At 50.2% G+C, this 20,411-nt stretch overlaps 1 protein-coding gene and 1 pseudogene across 1 annotated transcript; one reads left to right on the top strand and one right to left on the bottom strand.

Annotated features, from left to right (window-relative positions):
• Positions 1-8,838: 8,838 nt before the first annotated feature.
• LOC125554003 (cytochrome P450 81Q32-like) lies at positions 8,839-10,480 on the bottom strand. Its single transcript, XM_048717632.1, has 3 exons — positions 9,536-10,480; positions 9,401-9,453; positions 8,839-9,142 (listed from the first exon to the last, which is right to left on the bottom strand). Exons 1-3 carry the CDS (start codon positions 10,478-10,480, stop codon positions 8,839-8,841), a joined length of 1,302 nt encoding a protein of 433 aa, XP_048573589.1.
• A 7,422-nt stretch (positions 10,481-17,902) lies between these two features.
• On the top strand, positions 17,903-20,330 carry LOC125552299 (annotated as a pseudogene).
• Positions 20,331-20,411: the final 81 nt, after the last annotated feature.

Below are 20,411 nucleotides of genomic sequence, written 5' to 3' on the forward strand. Positions count from 1 at the left end.
GACGACGATCTCGGCGGCCGACGGCGAAGATGAAGATGATGGAGTCGCTTCGGGCGTCCCGCGGGCGTGTGATTCGTCTTGGAGCTTTGTGGCATCGAGGCGGAGCCTTTGGGCATGGCGGAAGGGTGAGGGGGTGGCTCTGGGCACGGTGGCAGAGAACGACGGCGGCGGTCGCTCTCGGGTGAGCTCGGGGAAGAGGCTAGAGGGCGAGGGAGAGAGCAGAGAGTGAGGGGAGAGGCAGCGGGGGCTGCGGGGCATCTCCAGACTCGTCGGGGGCGCCTCGGTGGCAAGCAGGAGGTGGAGCTCGAGCGCGCGCACTGTCGACACGCTTCTGCCTGCTGGCAGAGGTTGAAGACAACCGCTTCAGGCCAGTGGGCTGGGCCGCCAGCTGGAGTTGGGCCAGGTGGGCTGCCAGGTGAGCGCCAGGTAAGTCTCTCTCTCTGCTTTTTGTTTTTCTATTTTTCTGTAATTGTTTTGACTTAATTAAAATGCTAAGGCATTTCCAAAAATCATGAAACTAATCATGGCTACTGTTTATAACATATACAACAGTAAACATTTTAGTTTATGATTATTTGAGCATTTAAAATATTTTACAGCATTTAAATGCCCAAATGCAAATAGAATATGATTTAATTCAGAGCCCAATATGTCATGGAAAAATGTGCAACACCTCTGGTTATTGCTTCCAGCATTTTCCAGAAATGATGAACATTTTTTAAAACCATTTGGAAACACTGAGAATATTTTAGTTGAACCTAGTGAATTCCTTTGATGCTAGGGTTTAAACAATCCCCATTTCAACTTTATGAGAAAATTGAACATGATGACAAGATGAATATGCAAGGACAAGCAAAGGCTAAGCTAGGGCTGTGACATTCAATAATCAAATTACTTAAGAATTCCCACTTAGATAGACATCTCTCTAATCATCTAAGTGATCACGTGATCCATATCAACTAAACCATGTCCGATCATCACGTGAGATGGAGTAGTTTTCAATGGTGAACATCATTATGTTGATCTTATCTACTATATGATTCACGCTCGACCTTTAGGTCTTAGTATTCCGAGGCCATATCTGCACATGCTAGGCTCGTCAAATTTAACCCGAGTATTCTGTGTGTGTGCAAAACTGGCTTGCACCCGTTGTATGTGAACGTAGAGCTTATCACACCCGATCATCACGTGGTGTCTCAGCACGATGAACTGTAGCAACGGTGCATACTCAGGGATAACACTTATACCTTGAAATTTAGTGAGAGATCATCTTATAATGCTACCGTCGAACTAAGCAAAATAAGATGCATAAAGGATAAACATCACATGAAATCAATATAAGTGATATGATATGGCCATCATCATCTTGTGCCTTTGATCTCCATCTCCAAAGCACCGTCATGATCACCATCGTCACCGGCTTGACACCTTGATCTCCATCGAAGCATCGTTGTCATCTCGCCAACTATTGCTTCTATGACTATCTCTACCGCTTAGTGATAAAGTAAAGCAATTACATGGCGATTGCATTTCATACAATAAAGCGACAACCATATGGCTCCTACCAGTTGCTGATAACTGTGTTACAAAACATGATCATCTCATACAATAAAATTTAGCAGCATGTCTTGACCATATCACATCACAACATTCCCTGCAAAAACAAGTTAGACGTCATCTACTTTGTTGTTGCAATTTTTACGTGGCTGCTACGGGCTGAGCAAGAACCGTTCTTACCCACGCATCAAAAACCACAACGCGGTATAGTGATTGCTTTTTGATCTTCAGAAAGAACCCTGTTTATTGAATCCGATTCAACTAAAGTTGGAGAAATAGACACCCACTAGCCACATGTGTGCGAAGCACGTCGGTAGAACCAGTCTCTTGTAAGCGTACGCGTAATGTCGGTCTGAGCCGCTTCATCCAACAATGCCGCTGAATCAAGAATCAACTAGTGATGGCAAGCAATATGTATATACCCACGCCCACAACTCCTTTGTGTTCTACTCATGCATATAACATCTACGCATAAACCTGGCTCGGATGCCACTGTTGGGGAACGCAGTAATTTCAAAAAAAATCCTACGCACACGCAAGATCATGATGATGCATAGCAACAAGAGGGAAGAGTGTTGTCCACATACCCTCATAGACCGTAAACGGAAGCGTTATGACAACGCGGTTGATGTAGTCGTACGTCTTCACGATCGACCGATCCTAGCACCGGAGGTACGGCACCTCCGCGATCAGCACACGTTCAGCTCGCTAATGTCCCACGAACTCACGATCCAGCAGAGTGTCGACGGAGAGTTTCGTCAGCACGACGGCGTGATGATGGTGATGATGTTGTTACCGGAACAGGGCTTCGCCTAAGCACCGCTACGATATGACCGAGGTGGATTATGGTGGAGGGAGGCACCGCACACGGCTAAAAGATCAATGATCAACTTGTGTGTCTATGGGGTGCCCCCTCCTCCATATATAAAGGAGTGGAGGAGGGGGAGGGCTGGCCCTCTACTATGGCGCGCCCTAGGGAGTCCTACTCCCATCGGGAGTAGGATTCCCCCTTTCCAAGTAGGAGTAGGAGAGAAGGAAGGGAAGGAGAGAAGAGAAGGAAGGAGGGGGCGCCGCCCCTCCCCTAGTCCAATTCAGACTAGGCCTTGGGGGGGGCTGCCCTAGGCAGCCCCTCTCTATTTCCCCTAAAGCCCAATAAGGCCCATGTACTCCCCGGGGGTTCCGGTAACCTCCCGGTAATCCGGAAAATGCCCGAACTCATCCGGAACCATTCCGATGTCCAAACATAGGCTTCCAATATATCGATCTTTACGTCTCGACCATTTTGAGACTCCTCGTCATGTCCGTGATCAAATCCAGGACTCCGAACTACCTTCGGTTCATCAAAACACATAAACTCATAATACCGATCGTCACCGAACATTAAGCGTGCGGACCCTACAGGTTCGAGAAGTATGTAGACCATGACCGAGACACGTCTCCGGTTAATAACCAATAGCGGAACCTGGATGCTCATATTGGTTCCTACATCTTCTATGAAGATCTTTATCGGTCAAACCGCATAACGATATACGTTGTTCCCTTTGTCATCGGTATGTTACTTGCCCCCCAATAAGGCCCATGTACTCCCCGGGGGTTCCGGTAACCTCCCGGTAATCCGGAAAATGCCCGAACTCATCCGGAACCATTCCGATGTCCAAACATAGGCTTCCAATATATCGATCTTTACGTCTCGACCATTTTGAGACTCCTCGTCATGTCCGTGATCAAATCCAGGACTCCGAACTACCTTCGGTTCATCAAAACACATAAACTCATAATACCGATCGTCACCGAACATTAAGCGTGCGGACCCTACAGGTTCGAGAAGTATGTAGACATGACCGAGACACGTCTCCGGTCAATAACCAATAGCGGAACCTGGATGCTCATATTGGTTCCTACATCTTCTATGAAGATCTTTATCGGTCAAACCGCATAACGATATACGTTGTTCCCTTTGTCATCGGTATGTTACTTGCCCGAGATTCGATCATCGGTATCTCAATACCTAGTTCAATCTCGTTACCGGCAAGTTTCTTTACTCATTTCGTAATGCTACATCCCGTAACTAACTTATTAGCTACATTGCTTGCAAGGCTTATAGTGATGTACATTACCGAGAGGGCCCAGAGATACCTCTCCGACAATCGGAGTGACAAATCCTAATCTCGATCTATGCCAACTCAAAAAACACCATCGGAGACACCTGTAGAGCATCTTTATAGTCACCCAGTTATGTTGTGACGTTTGATAGCACACTAAGTGTTCCTCCGGTATTCGAGAGTTGCATGATCTCATAGTCATAGGAACATATATAAGTTATGGAGAAAGCAATAGCAACAAACTAAACGATCATCGTGCTAAGCTAACGGATGGGTCAAGTCAATCACATCATTCTCTAATGATGTCATCCCGTTAATCAAATGACAACTCATGTCTATGGTTAGGAAACATAACTATCATTGATTCAACGAGCTAGTCAAGTAGAGGCAAACTAGTGACACTTTGTTTGTCTATATATTCACACATGTACTAAGTTTCTGGTTAATACAATTCTAGCATGAATAATAAACATTTATCATGATATAAGGAAATATAAATAACAACTTTATTATTGCCTCGAGGGCATATTTCCTTCAACTTGCCGGTAACAAGATTGAACTAGGTATTGAGGTACCGACGATCGAATCTCGAGCAAGTAACATACCGATGACAAAGGGAACAACGTATATCGTTATGCGGTTTGACCGATAAAGATTTTCGTAGAATATGTAGAAACCAATTATGAGCATCCAGGTTCCGCTATTGGTTATTAACCGGAGACGTGTCTCGGTCATGTCTACATACTTCTCGAACCCGTAGGGTCCGCACGCTTAACGTTCGGTGACGATCGGTATTATGAGTTTATGTGTTTTGATGTACCGAAGGTAGTTTGAAGTCCTGGATATGATCACGGCCATGACGAGAAGTCTCGAAATGGTCGAGACATAAAGATCGATATATTGGACGACTATATTTGGACATCGGAATTGTTCCGGGTGAGATCGGGCATTTACCGATGTACCGGAAGGTTACCGGAACCCTCCGGAAGGTATATGGGCCTTATTGGGCCATAGTGGGAGAGAGGAGAAGGGAGCAAAGGAGGGGGCGCCCCCCCCCCCTTTTCCTTCCTCCTTCCTTCCCTTCCTTCTCTCCTAATCCAACTAAGTTGATCATTGATCTTTTAGCCGTGTGCGGCGCCCCCGTCCACCATAATCCACCTCGGTCATATCGTAGAGGTGCTTAGGCGAAGCTCTGTTCCGGTAGCAACATCATCACCGTCATCACGCCGTCGTGCTGACGAAACTCTCCCTCGACACTCTGCTGGATCGTGAGTTCGTGGGACGTCACCGAGCTGAACGTGTGCAGATCGGGAGGTGTCGTACCTTCGGTGCTAGGATCGGTCGATCGTGAAGACGTACGACTACATCAACCGCGTTGTCATAACGCTTCCGCTTACGGTCTGTGAGGGTACGTGGACAACACTCTTCTCTCTCGTTGCTATGCATCACCATGATCTTGCGTGTGTGTACGAATTTTTTTGAAATTACTGCGTTCCCTAACAATTGGTATTGTATAATCATCATGATTTAGAGTGCCCTTTTGTGATTGTATTATTAACTCCTAATTATCACCACATATTTTATCATTTTCACTTGTAACATTGCTCCCGAAGTTACAAACAATAAATATATCTGTTGATATATTTCTCTTATATAAAAATACGGCCGGGCACAACAATGTGACCCAAATACAACCACACAATGATATGCATAGAAGAGATACAACTCAACAAGTGACCTGCTCGCTTTGGCGCTGATGGTTTCAAAGAGAACATGTGGTAAAAACATGGGATTGCTTGCTATGTAACTAGGCCATTAGTCACTAGTTTTGTCCTAACACGTTGACCCAAGAGGTAAATGATCTCCGCAACTTCTCAGAGGAACACACAACCCATAGTTTGAGAAAAGCTTCGGCTACCGTCTTCCAGTTATGAATCAGCTGATCCTGCTGCACCTGACGAATCATCACAGTACTTTTAATGTTCCTACCTTGTCGTGTGGCTCTGCGCGCCCCGGATGTTCTTTCCACGCTTGTCTTCTCCACACATAGGTGCGCGCTTCCATGGTTAGACCTCCAACATACCTGGTATGTCATAGCATCGGCATTGTGTTGAAGATAATCTATTGCCTTAGGTAACAAGATCTTGTCGAGTTGGTCTGGGTGAACATTTACATGTGTGAGGGGTTGCTTCTCTCCATCGATCACCTCTATCGTGGGACGGGGAGACTTGGGGTCCTCCAAAGAGTCATGAGGCAGGAGTAGAATTCCAAGCTTCAAAGGCGAGAAATTCTCCAAAGAAGACATGTCATCATGACCAGTAACTATGGTTGACCCCGACAGGTACTCGGATAGTGAGATGGAACGCAACAAAAACACTTCGCAGACTGATTCAGGAAATATGCTTGAAAATCTAAATTTGTTCCCACCTCCATTGTTGCAGTTGCTACCACCACGACTAGAAGGCACCACGTCGTGGTCGTATCCTTGACAACATAATGGATCTGGACGGAACCATTTAGTCAAAGTTCTGTGGATATGGTCACAGTGTTGCACGTGTGCAAAATAGGAGAAATCTTGTGTAGGGAGATGGGTGATCTCTCTGATGACAACATCGGCCGTGCACTTGAAGTGAGGCGTCACTAGTCGCAAGCACTTGACTGTAGTTCCAATTATGTCTGTACTCTCCGAAAGACGCATCATAAGCCCGAGCCTAAAATTGTTCTTGGGCACCTTGCGGTCTTCGTAGATAAAAGTTATCGTGGCCTCTAACCCACGATCATTGAAGCCAACGGAGTGTATGCGAAAGAAGTGATACTGACCTCCGGGCTGCAACACCTGGTAGGTCAATGTTTTTCCCGCGAAGATATGCCCAATAAGAGGGTCAAAGAACAGGTGATGGCGTGGTGTCCCGCCGAGCTGCACATACCTCATAAATTCACCAGCATCATCTGCGAGCCTCTCAAATCTTCGAACGGCAGCAGCGGTGACTCTGCCCGCGGAGAAATGATCATTGCCGCGCCTGATGAAAGAGGAGATGAATGTCTTGGTTGTGTGAGCAACCCGTCTAGGAAATGAGGATTTCCTTGCCATCTGCTCCGCCTCGTCTTCCTTCCGAAAAAGTTGCCTGCATCTGCGCGCTGCATCGTCGCAGTCCTGGGCAGAGTGCTTCACCTTCTTTCGCCAATGGAGCACCGACGTGTCGGTGATCTGCCACTTGTCGGACGTCTGGAGCGCGGCCTCCATTTTGATGCGCGCCATCTCCAGCCTCTCTATGCCACCATCTCCTGATGACTCCCCATCTGTTTTGTCCTCGATTTTGCTGGTGGGGGCTATACCAGAAATAATCCGGTTAACTGCTTCTGCAACAATGGCAGACTTCACCATCTCAGCCATGGATTGTGATACGTGAGTAGTGTGTTTAGTAAGAGACTAGCTGCGATACTCAAGAAAAGAAATGGACTAGCCCTGCTGCTCTCCATGGACACCTCTCACTTCTGTTGCTTTTATTACTACAAACTTGCTTTCGTTGGTTGTGATGATTCAAGTGAGTGACGGAGATACCTAAGCCTGCTGTGGCAAGCAAAATATCTTACAACAACCAGCCACACGAAGAATTTGCATATTCGTGAAGAACAAGGGGGTAGGGATCGATAGAGCCGGCTGTTTTTTTACCTTACTTGACATAATCAAGTATCTGGGACACATCATGCATGACATGGGAGTATGGAACACCGTATGCATGACATATCGGTGAAAAACATTGATTACTAGCAGGCAGAAGGCGTGGCGACTCCTAATGGGAAGACTGCATGGTTTCGCATCAGATAAGACAAACAAAACAAATTAGATCTATCTGCGTATATTATGGTGAATGGCTGCAGTACACTGCATATGGTTGATCCGGTGAGAAGTATGATTTACTCAACATTGGGCCTGATGATTTACAAGCGACCTTCTTTTTTTATGTAGAAAATCGAACTACGAGTGAACTTGCGTTTTATTTTTTCATGTGAGCTATGTTTTTTTTAATGCACATTTGTAGTTGCTATCATTGTTTTGGACTTTTCGGTTTAGCCAACGTTGAGATGTCTCTACTGTCTCTATTCAATGTTGTTTTCATCTCATATTATCTTGCTAATATATTGTCAAGGTGATAAATTAACAGAACAAAAATCACACTCATGTAATGTACCTCACAAGGATCCTTGTGTTAAACCATTTTGGAGTGACTCCAAAATGATCCAGACCTCCACAAATATGTTTGCATCATGAAAATTGACACCAAGAAGAAACTAAGCAATGTATGTTGTCAAAACAAATAAAAAATCCTCACAAAAAAATCAGAATTGTTTTGATTTTCTTTTTATTTATTTCGGTTTTGCTATATCCTAGGTGCCTGAAAATTTGCTTTGCGCCAGTCACTTTTTTCTAGTTAATCCCAAGCTTTTTGGAAAAAATCATAGCCCCACTATCCATCTTAGCGGGAAGCCATGGTCTCACTAAGAGGGAGTCACAGCCCCATTATCTATCTTAGCGGTGGGGGTGCAGGGGATCGCCGAGTGTTTTCTCCGGTGGTGCAGGGCTTAGAGGGTGGCCCAGGCAATGGCCAGCAACAGCGGTGGGGAGAGGTTGAGGGGATGGAGGACAACGAGGCGGTGCGCGACGGGTGGAGGTAGGTGGATGGAGCAGGGTATGTTGCAGGAAAGAGAAACTGCTCTCGGGACGAAGAAGAGGGGGGGGAGAGAAGATGAACAGTGAGGGTATTGGATATTGATCCGATGATCAAGAAGAAAAGTGGCCAATGAAAACTTTTCTCTAGGCACCTATTAAATAGACTGTCCCTATTTATTTTCAATTTTACTGTTTACAAAGGAGCAATGAGAGCATTCAGATCACTAGAAGGGCACATCCGCGTCACTACGTATCTTTTACTTCATCCATCACAAAATAAGTATCTTAACTTTGTATTGTTAATTTTACTGTAAAGTTGTAATACTAAAGTTGAAATACACTTATTTTAGGACAGAGGGAGTACTGTACAGCAGTTGTACATAACACCTGCACGAACAGGCTAGCATGGAAAGCAAGAGCTTAATGCTTGTCAGAGCAAGGCTCAATATAAATCCGTGGCGCGGTACAATTTACCTCCACGACGCGCGCCTCCCCAGTCCCCACCGGTCACAGCCCCCGCAGGACATCGGCCATGGCTGCCCGCGGTCGGCACATCGCCTGCAGCGGCACCGCCTTGGGGAGCGTCAGCCCACCTCCTTCACCCATGTCAACCTCATCATCACCAACCCTGTCCCAATGGAAGCACTGCACCAGCGTGCCCAGAACCAGGCCCAGCATCCGCAGCGCTAGGGCCTCGCCGGGGCACTTGCGCCGCCCCATCCCGAACGGCATCATGAACAGACCCTCGGCCTTCCCGTCCTCGAACCGCTCTGGCCTGAACTCCAACGGGTGCTCCCACGCCGACGGGTCCCTGTGGATGGCGTACGCGTTCACGAGCAGCGTCGTGCCGCTCGGGACGTGGTAGCCCGCCACCGTGCAGTCCGCCGAGGACTCGTGCGGGATCATCGCCGGGACGGGCGGGTACAGCCGGAGGGTCTCGCTGATGACGCAGTGGAGGTAGTCGAGGTGCGGCAGGTCGTCGGCGCGGAGCAGGCGGGTGGTTCCGACGGTTGCGTCCATCTCGGCCTGCGCTTTTGCTAGGGCGTTCGGGTGGTTGAGCAGCAGCGACATCGCCCACTCCGCCGTCGTCGCCGTTGTCTCTGTCCCCGCGCTGAACATGGTCTGCCATGGAAAGGAAGACACGAAGAATGATCAGTCAAATCACTGAGGTTGGTAGCACTGAGACTGAGATGGGAGCGCTTACCATGCACAGAGCCATGGTCACCTTGTCCGTGTAGATATCCGGCTCTGTCTTTTGCAAATCGAGCAGCACGGCAATCATGCTCTTCTTCTCCCCCTCGCCGACGCCGTCGTCCAGCCTCCGCCGCTCGGCGTCGATGAGCCGCCGCAGGAACGCGTCCCTCCTGCTCACCGCAGCCACGATCTTGTTCCTCACGCCGAACACATCGAACCACCGTAGCACCGGCAGGAAGTCCCACATGTTGGCCCCGCCTAGCAGTGGAACGATCTCGTCCAGCGACTCCTTGAACTCCTGTGCCTCCGGCGACATGTCCGTATCCTCGGCCCCCTCGGCGCGGGACGTCTTCGTCTGCGCGACGGTCTCCATCAAGGCGCTAAGGGACACCTCAAACAGGCTCCGCTTGAGCTCCACCCGGGCTGGGCACGCCGCGGCGGCGCGGCACAGGCGGCGCGCCATGGCGCTCACCTCGGCGGCGATGACGCCGGACATGCCGGCGACGCGGTGCGCGGAGAGCAGCCGCACGGCGGCGACGCGGCGGAGGTTGCGCCAGTGCGGGCCGTAGCTGGAGCTGACGAGCGAGGTGCCGCCGTAGGACACGAGCATCTGCGAGGGGAACTGGGGCCGGTTGGCGAAGGCCACGTCGTGGTCCGTGAAGCACTCCCTGGCGCCCGCAGCCGATGACACGACCACGGCGGGGCGCGAGCCGAGGCGCAGGGAGAAGACCGGGCCGTGGCGCGCGGCGAGGCGGGAGAGCGCGGCGTGGAACGGCCTTTTGAGGAGGTGGAGGTGGCCGAGGAAGGGGATGGCGACGGGGCTCGGCGGAAGCTGCGTGCTCTTGGTTTTACCATCGTTCTTGCGGCCGCGGAGGAGTGGGTGGCGTAGACGGAGTAGTGAGGTGATGAAGATGAAAAGGGCGGCCGCGCCGGCGAGGGCGGTGACAGTGTCCATGCCGTTGGAACTTGAAGGAGCAGAGCTGGTTTCCCGGTCGATTCAGTGGCTTGTTTGCGCGGTATTCTATAAGGTCCTCGATATGATTTGGCTCGTAAGTTTTGGATACGAAGCCAATGGCCGAACTGGGAGTGCCATATGCAAGATCCAAGGTTCGAGTTCAGACAATATAAGCACCATTTGGCCTGACGATGGCAAAGCCATCCAACCCGTATGCCAATACGTCATGGACATATCAATTTACGTCAAGGACAAATGAGGAGAAACTTTGAGACTGGAACTATGCGCTTGGGATCATCGCAGCATCTCCAGCAAACCAATATCTTCAGTCCAAATTTCAGTTTCTTTGGACCTCATGATCCTAGGATCCTCGCCATGTATTTGCTCTTTCCATTGCTTCCTGCTTAATACTTACTCGGATTCTTTTTAGCTTATAGAAAAGAGTATCAACATTCACAATATCAAATCAATATTTTTAGAATTATTAATTATGAAATGTAGTTTTATAGTATATATAGTTAGTATTGTGAATGTTTATATTTTTTTAATGTAAATTTGGTCAAACTTGGTTGAGTTTGACTTGACAGAAATCTAATATGCGAAGTAAAAAGGACCGGAGGGAGTATATGAATGCCAGCAACGCTGGATCTTTCAAAAAAAATTAAGGACATGCGGTTACTGCAGGGCTGGTCTTAATAATAGAGGGGTTCTTCAGTTTTTTTTAGACAAGGTTCTTCAGCTGTCAGTTTTGTGGATTTCGATGTCGACCAGATGGTTGTGGCCTGACTGGCCTCCAAAATCAAATAGAGCTTTTCTAGACAAAAAATATGACTTAGAGCTACATTTTTTTTCTAAAATAGAGCTACATTTTTTTAGATGACAAAATAGAGCTTTTTTTTGGGTGGGGGGGGGGGGGTTGATAAAATAGAGCTACATTTTTTTTGAGACAAATAAAATAGAGCTACATGGGAGTGCTCCACCTACTCGCAAAAGCTATTTGCTTGGATCGGCCCAGTAATAAACGAACGGGAGGCAGTTCCTACCGGTTTGTTGGGGGTTGGTATGGTTTTGTAATCTGATTTTTGGTTAGATTTTATTCTTTCTTTCTAATATTTATTTTTGTCTTCTCCTAATTTTATTTATGTTCTTCCTTTTTCTTTTTCTTTTGGCAATTTTGTTTCTTGTTCTGTTCGTCTTTTTTGTTTATTCTTCACTTTCCAATTAATTACAATATTTTTTTACAAATTATTTTGTTGTAGAATGATTTTAATTTTTAAAAAGTTTATGTTGAACTTTATGTTCTTAATTTTTCTTTCCGTAATTTTTTTCTTTCATTTTTTTGTTTATTTTTCACATTCCAGTTTCATTACATGATTTTTTTTAAAAAATGTTGTAAAATGATTTGAATTTTTATAAAAAATGTTGAACTTTATGTTCTTACTTTTTCTTTTTCTTTTCGTAATTTTGTTTCTTGTTCTTTTCATTTTTCTTGTTTATTTTTCACATTCCAGTTTAATTACATGATTTTTTAAAAACGAATTGTTGTAAAATGAGTTGAGTTTTTATAAAAAATATATTTAATTTTATGTTCTTCATTTTTTTGTTGTTTTGTTTCTTGTTCTTTTCATGTTTTTTTTACTTTCCAATTTAATTACATGATTTTTCTAAAAACATTTTATTGTAAAATGAGTTGAATTGTTTTTGAAAAAATTATGTTTAATTTATTTTAGTTTCTTCATCTCATTTTTCTTTTATTTTCCCATTTTTTTCTACTTTCCTTTTGTTCTCGTTCTTCTTGTTACCACATATCATATATACCTAAAAGAGTCAACCCTATTAATTTATTTATCATGTAAGCATGTCACTCACCACACAATTATGAATTGGCTAATGCCTGCCTCAACATGCAATCATGCATGGGAAAAAACTAACCACAACATTCAACAATGCATGAAAAAATATTTTCCATTCAATTATTCTACTTGTATTCAATAAAATATTCTATAACTATACATAATAAAATATAATAAGTCATGCATATTTTTAAATTAGGTTTTCATCTTATCAACCCAAAAATTTATTAAAATTCATCAACCAATTCCCGCATCAACTAATGGGGTATCACCTAGTTTATAAAATATGCATAGTCCTAATAAGAACATAATTGTGTTATATTTCCAAAAAAATATGTTGGTGGGTAATTTCAAAGTGGAAATTGTGCATTTTATGAACGTTCATCTTGAATCTAAAAATACTGTTCATATTGTATAAAAAAATTCATCGCGTATTTCGTTAGGGTTCATCATGCATTTTAAAAATTGTTCAACATGTATTTAGAAAATCTTTAGGGCGTATTAAATATGTTCATCCTATGTTTTAAATTTTTCTTCATCTATTTTTTCTATGAAAACTTGTTTTTTTCAAAAGGAATATTTGTATTTATCATCTTGTATTTAAAAATCTTGTCCACCATGGATAAGAAATGTTCATTGTGTTTTTTCTAAAGGTTCACTATACATTGCTTAAATACAAGATACGCACGTTGACGTGCTCAATATCCCAAATAACTCCAGGTGTTTTGGAATCCTTATTCCGGCTACTCATTGAGGAGGGTGAGATCCTTTGCGGCGGCCTCCAGCACGTCACGGCGATCTCACTGCTCCTCGGCGATGAAGGCATAGAGACGGACATGTGGTGGCTTTTGGTTCGTCCTTGCTTGAACAGAGATTAGAGACAGGCACGTGGTGACTTTTGGTTCATCATGTGAATTTTCGGACTCCTGCAAAGTCTTCGCCGATGTGAAGGAGTGCTCGATGATGTGGCGGTGCATCTTGTATCCGCCCTAGATATGGATTGGGTCTGGGAGTGTCGGTCAACCTTAAAGTTTGGGCTAGATTGTGCGGTCCGGTTTAGTTATATTTTTCTGTCCAAGCAGCCTGATATAGGGCTCTGGTTGTAGATGCTCTAAGAGCACTTACAAGCGAACCCCAATACCCGCGTGAAACGTCTGTGCGGGCTATCTGGTCAGTACTCGGACGAAAAAACGTCACCCAACCGGGCGCCTCGTATTCGGCGTAAACGCCCGGACTGCCGGCAACCCCAACATCCAGCCCATATCTGGGGCAGATGGGGATGCCCGAACACGAGTGCCACATCGGATCCGGCCCACTATGGCCTACCCGAACCCACATAAATTGGACCCTATTCGCACTCCGAACAAAACCCTAGTCGCATTCCACACTCCACTCCACTCTCCACTTCGCATAAGCTCCCGTCCGACGATCTCCCACCGTCTCGTGCATGGCGGGCAGTGGATCCGAGTTCTACACATCCATATCCATTAGGCAGGAGCTCGTCCCACGCGGTCCCGATGAGGAGATGGGCGTCCGCCTGCCGCAACGCCGCTCTCGGGATGAGGCAGCTCGATGGCAGTAGTCGGAATCCTTCTGTCGAAAATCATTGCGTCCACCCAAATGGCACTAGATCCAGTGCGAGGTGTGCCGCCCTGCCTCACCGGAGGCGGTGCGGTCAGTCTGGCGTCCCAACGCGCTGGTGGATGCGCAACCGCTGCGTTGGCGCATCGAGGCGGAGGTGAACGCATGGATGTCGTCCAATAAGTATGGCTTGGCGTGCCCGTCGTGCGAGGCAGTGGGTGCGTGAGGCAACAGCGGCCCTCGCGGCGGACGTTGTCGAGGTGGAGTTGCACTTTTCGGCGCCGCGTATGATGGTCGGCCACCTCAAGCGCCGCAACCACCACGGACATGGACTTGACGGAGCCGGACGAGCCCTTGCAGTGGATGTTGCCGATGCGGGCGTTGAAAATGAGGTTCGCTGTGAAATTGTTTTTTTGTGATGTCTCAACGCGTCCGCGAGCATTTGATGCCCGAAGTTCGGTACTTCTGGTTGTAGAGTGTCAGCGACGGTCGGCGTGGAACGGCCTTATGGATAAACCTGCTTAACTCTTGGTGGTCCTTTTGCGCCAGGAGACCAGAGCACACACTGCGATGGCGTGTCTAGGCCGCGGCGGTGACGGTGACGCTGCCGGCAGAAATCGTCGTAGACAACATATGCCGGCAGGTAAGAGCATCTCCAGTCGCGCCTTCAACATGTCCTCCTTAAGTGTTTTTGCCGTGTTGGCACCTAAAAAACGGCCCAGTCGCGTCCCCAGAAACCCGTTTTTCGCCGGTTCGGGTCGAAACTGGTGCCGGCGGACCCAGGCCGAACCCGGCTTCCTGGGGGGAGCCTGGGGCGCCGGCACAAACGAAAAGAGCGCGTGGATCCGCTCTGTCGGCGAGGCGAGCGCCTCTTCCCGCCGTTTCTTCCTGCTTTTTCCTCAACTTCCCTCCCGCACACTTCCTTTCTCCCGCCAATCTCCCTCCCGCTCGCCTCCCTCCCAGCCGGCTGCCATGCCACCGAAGAAGCACGTCCCCCCCCCCCCCCCCCCCCGCACGCGGCGGCAACCGCGACCGCCTCCGTCGCCCAGCCGAAGCAGAGGAAGCCGAGGGCGTCGTCGATCAAGCCATCGGGCATGTCAAACGCCGAGTGGAGGGCGAAAATTCAGCGGCGGGAGGCTGTCATCACCGACCCGTGGAACAGGGCCATCGCCAAGAAGGCCCGCGACAACGCGGCGCGTGCGGTTGCGGCTGCCTCGGCGGACCAAGCGAGGCCGAGGCGACTCGCGCGGGGATGATGAATCCACCCGGAAGCCACGCCCAGTACGCGCCCTGGGGCTAGCAAGGCTTCGGCTCTCCGCAGCCATGGGGATCGCCCTCCCCGGGCTACGCCGACGGGGACGCGCACGGTGGGTTCAACCCAAACGTCACCTTCCCCATGGATACCCGGCCCAGCACACGCCCTCTCCCGCCTTCGCCGGCGTGCAGTACCCTCCATACAACTACTCGCCGCCCGCCTACGCTTCCTCCCCGACGCCCCCGCTACGTCGTGGCCCGCTGCCCTTCTCGCACCTCGGCGACACCGACGAGACCGAGGCCGACATGGACGACATCATCGCGGCAGGTTTGGCCGCGGCCGCCGCGTCTCCTGGGTTCGTCACCCAGGACGAGGTGGTGGATCTCAGCGGTGGCATGGACAGCGAGCTCGGCTACGTCTACGGCGAGGACGAGCAGGAGGAGGAGGAGCCGACGCCTGCGACGGCGAAGGGGCGCAAGAAGAAGAAGCGGGCGGCCAGGACAGGCGAGCCGCGCATCAAGTGGGCGTCTAAGGAGGAGGAATGCCTCGCCGAAGCAGGAAAGTCGTCTGCCTCGACCCGACGACCGGCACGAACCAGAGCATCGACACGTACTGGGACCGCATCAAGGCCGAGTTCGACGAGCGCAAACTCGTCGACCCCTACTTCAAAGGCGTCTACATGCAGCGCGGCTCCAAGGCGATGGCGAACCATTGGGGCCGTATCCAGGGGGCGTGCAACAAATGGCATGGGGTCGTCGAAGAGGCCGCGGCTCGCCCGGAGAGCGGCGCCAGCGTCGAGGATCAGGTATGCCACGTCGGTCTCCCGCCTCTCTTCGCCATGTACGCGCGCCAACTGTTTGTTCCTTCGCGCAGTTGCTGCGCATGTTCATCCTGTACCAGCAGAGCAACAGCGACGCCGAATTCAAGTACCTCCACGTCTACAAGCGCATTGACAAGTGCGAGAAGTGGGCGGAAGTCCGGCGCACCCTCGGCAAGGCCAAGGAGACCTACAAGCCGGACGCGCCGACTCCTGGCGCATCGGAAGGGCGGCCGGACGGCAACAAAGTTGCCAAGAAGGGGAAATACGCCGACGCGGCCACCGCTCGAGTGCAGGAGTCCATCGAGCACTGCCTCGCCGATGCGCAGGCCCGGGCCGTCCTTCGTGAAGAGAAGACCGAGGCGTGGTGGTCGGCGTTGATGTCGAGAAGCGCCGTCAAGCTCGACCTGCTCCGGACGAACGTCGCCGCGAAGAAAAGAAACACCGACCTGGCTTTCCTGCTGGGTGGGGCGGACATGCTCCAGAGCACCGACGAGGCGGTCAAGGCGTGGTACTTGGCGGAGCGCGGCCTCATCCTGAACCAGCTTCCCTCAACAAGTCCGCCGCCGCCGACGCCGACGCACACGCCGCCGCCGCCGCCGCCAAGCCCGCGTGACGCCTCCACGACGCCCAGCACAACCGAAGCCACGCCGACACCGCCCAGCACAGAGGCGTCGACACCGCCCAGCCCCCGCAGGCCAACTCTGCCCACGCCTGGGGCAGAGCCCGCCGAGTGATGCGTTGCGCACGCGAACTTCTGCCGCTCTATTTTTTTGTACGCCGAACTATGGCTTGCGATCGCCCGACTTATGGCGTCTTTTGTGAGCGGGAACGATCAAGTTCAATTTTTTCGCGTCCTGGAGGCGACCCCTGGGGACGTGACTGGGAGTTAGGTCGCCTTCAGGGGCCGAACTAGCGCTGGTTCATCTCCAGACGCTCTTTTTTAACGTTTGGGGGGCGAACGGCTTGAGATGCTCTAACTCGGTCAGCATCGGGGATTGGCTTTCCGTTGCACTGCGTCCTGGCTGAAACAATTAACTCGGTCAGCTGTGCAGACTAATAGCCAGAGATTGAGTCCCACCTCGGCACGTTTTTTTGGCCTCTGTGTGGGTCTCGTTTTTGGTTGGCTGGCTATGCATGAGAAAAGCTGTTCATGCAGGACCGTGACGAGCCCAGTTAGGCCTGTGTAATGATAGCATATGGATGTAGATGCTCTGTGATAAAAAAAATAGTTTGAGACATATGTGTTAATTTTTTCTTCCCAATGCAGGATATTACTAGTGAGCCTCATAGAAAAAAATAAAAAGTAGACTCTCATTACGTATCCATCCCTACTCTCTACTCTACTTCAACTTTATTAGCTTCATGTATTGGATCATAATTTTTTTTCCAAACACCTCCTTCCTGCAGAGGATCCGGCTGCTCCATCCGAATCATCACCTTGGGCCATGCATTGTACATGACCTTATATACAATCATAGATGGGAAGCGATTGCATTTGCAGGAGGTACACAGTTCTGCTTAACAATTTCACCACTTGTATACTCTGCAAGTAAACGAAGCCGCTCACAAAGTCAGTGAGTGGACAACTACGTCAGAGCTTTTCCCTATTTTAATTCATCAGAGCTTCTTGTTTCGGAAGGAAAGGTCGCAAGATACAGAACCCCAATTCGAGTTGGCCTTTTGCATTCGGAAGGAAGGGGTCCGGATCCAAGCTCCGCGCGGGGAGCAAGACATGCCCACCTCCCACGCAGTACGAACCAAATAATCAATAACTCTGTCAGACTGTCATGGGCGCTAACCTCCATCGCCATGGACGTCAGGCATGGCGTATTACGCAGCTTAAGCTGCACCGCAAGGCAAGCCAAGCCAAGCCATGGGGACCCGGCCCGGCGCGTGATACAGTATATAGGCCCGCCATGCATCAAGACAGACACATCATCAGAGCATCCATCACTTCCCCACAGACCACGGACGGTCAGCCATGGATAAGGCATACATTGCCGTCCTCTCCTTCGCCTTCCTCTTCCTGCTCCACTACATTCTGGGCAAGAAGAGCGATGGCAGCAAGGGCGCCGCGCACCTCCCGCCGAGCCCCCCGGCCGTCCCGTTCCTCGGCACCTCCACCTCGTGGAGAAGCCGCTGCACGCCGCGCTGTGCCGCCTCGGGGAGCGCTACGGCTCGGTCTTCTCGCTGCGGCTCGGCGCGCGCAACGCCGTGGTGGTCTCCTCGCCGGCGTGCGCCAGGGAGTGCTTCACGGACCACGACGTGGCCTTCGCCAACCGGCCCCAGTTCCCCTCGCAGATGCTCGTGTCCTACGGCGGCACCTCGCTCGTCAGCTCCAGCTACGGCCCGCACTGGCGCAACCTCCGCCGCGTCGCCGCCGTGCGGCTGCTCTCCGCGCACCGCGTCGCCGGCATGTCCGGCGTCATCGCCGCCGAGGTGAGCGCCATGGCGCGCCGCCTGTGCCGCGCCGCCGCGGCGTGCCCAGCCCGGGTGGAGCTCAAGCGGAGCCTGTTCGAGCTCTCCCTCAGCGTGCTCATGGAGACCATCGCGCGGACCAAGGGGACCCGGTCGGAGGCGGACGGCGACACGGACATGTCCCTGGAGGCGCAGGAGTTCAAGCAGGTGGTGGACGAGATCATCCCGCTCATCGGCGCCGCCAACGTGTGGGACTACCTGCCGGTGATGCGGTGGTTGGACGTGTCCGGCGTGAGGAGCCGGATCCTGGCCACGGTGAGCAGGAGGGACGCCTTCCTCCATCGGCTCATCGACGCCGAGCGGCGGAGGATGGAGGAGGGCGGCGACGAGGGCGAGAAGAAGAGCATGATCGCCGTGCTCCTCACTCTGCAGAAGACAGAGCCGGAGCTCTACACTGATCAGATGATCATCGCTCTGTGTGCGGTAAGTCCCTCTTCCACTTTGGTTGCTTCTCACACACCCGAGTACTTCAACTGTCGGTTTCTTCATTAAGGACATTGGCAATTTGGCATCATCAGTAGATTTTTGACTCGTTTAAGTCATCAGATAGCAACAACTCGACCAGAGTCATTATGTTAGTCCAGTACTCCACTTTTTATCTATCTTATAATATATCTAATCAGATAGTGGTCACTCAACGTAGGCGAGTAACACGGCCATGTCACTTAGCTGGATGAATCCCACTTCCCACGTGTTTATTTCTAGTAATTTAATTTTGGCCTTTTCCCACTCTCGAGTACTTGACGTTAAGGCTCTCTTTGTCTTTGTAGGATTTGTGCAGTATTCTACTAAATCTTTGAATTTTTTTACTCAATAAGTCTCGAACGTTCCGAATTTAAGCATGTCATCCCGAATGTTTTTCAATAGCAACTTTAGTTGCTGCAAGGTGACAGTTTTAGTTGTTAACCCATGACAACTCTATCCCAGTTCGTTTTTTATCAGAAAATTGCCATGTTTGTCAACCTCGCCGTAACTAAGGTTGCCATGAAAAAGGTTCGGATAGTCATGCTTACAATTTGAATGTTCGGGATTTATCTATTCCAGTTTTTTTATGAATCTGCTTCCAATATTCTACGTACAAGAATATACTAAAATTCATTCTCTACAATAATTCATTGCAGAATATGTTTGTGGCCGGAACGGAGACCACCTCAAGCACGATCGAATGGGCAATGTCGCTCCTGGCTGAACCATCCGGCGGCGCTCAACAAGGCCCAGGCTGAGATGGACGCGTCCATCGGGACCTCCCGCATGGTCACCGCCGATGACGTGCCCCGCCTCAGCTACCTCCAGTGCATCATCAGCGAGACGCTACGCCTGTACCCGGCGGCGCCGCTGCTGCTGCCGCACGAGTCCTCCGCCGACTGCAAGGTCGGCGGCTACGACGTGCCGAGCGGCACGATGCTGATCGTGAACGCGTACGCCATCCACAGGGACCCGGCCGTGTGGGAGGACCCGACGGCGTTCCGGCCGGAGCGGTTCGAGGACGGCAAGGGCGACGGCTGCTGATGCCGTTCGGGATGGGCCGGCGGAGGTGCCCCGGCGAGGCGCTGGCGCTGCAGACGGTCGGGGTGGTTCTCGGGACGCTGGTGCAGTGCTTCAACTGGGAACGGGTGGACGGGGTGGAGGTGGACATGACGGAGGGGGTCGGGATCACCATGCCCAAGGCCGTGGCTTTGGAGGCCGTGTGTAGGCCGCGCGCGGCCATGCACGATGTCCTTCAGAAGCTCTGAGGATGGAACTTCTTGGCATCACTTGTGTACAGTAGTTTCCAGTAGCATCGTGTCGTATGCATGGCTTGATACCGTTTTGATGTACCGAATAAACTTGTTGCGACTTCAGAGCATAATAACCTTGCCATCATCTGTGATTTCTTGCACAAGCTAGGGTCTTTGTATAGTCTATCATAATGATTATCCCTAGGGCAACTCCAATAGCACGACA

The sequence above is a fragment of the Triticum urartu genome, chromosome 4, assembly GCF_003073215.2.
Source record: "Triticum urartu cultivar G1812 chromosome 4, Tu2.1, whole genome shotgun sequence".
NCBI classification, from domain to species: Eukaryota; Viridiplantae; Streptophyta; class Magnoliopsida; order Poales; family Poaceae; genus Triticum; species Triticum urartu.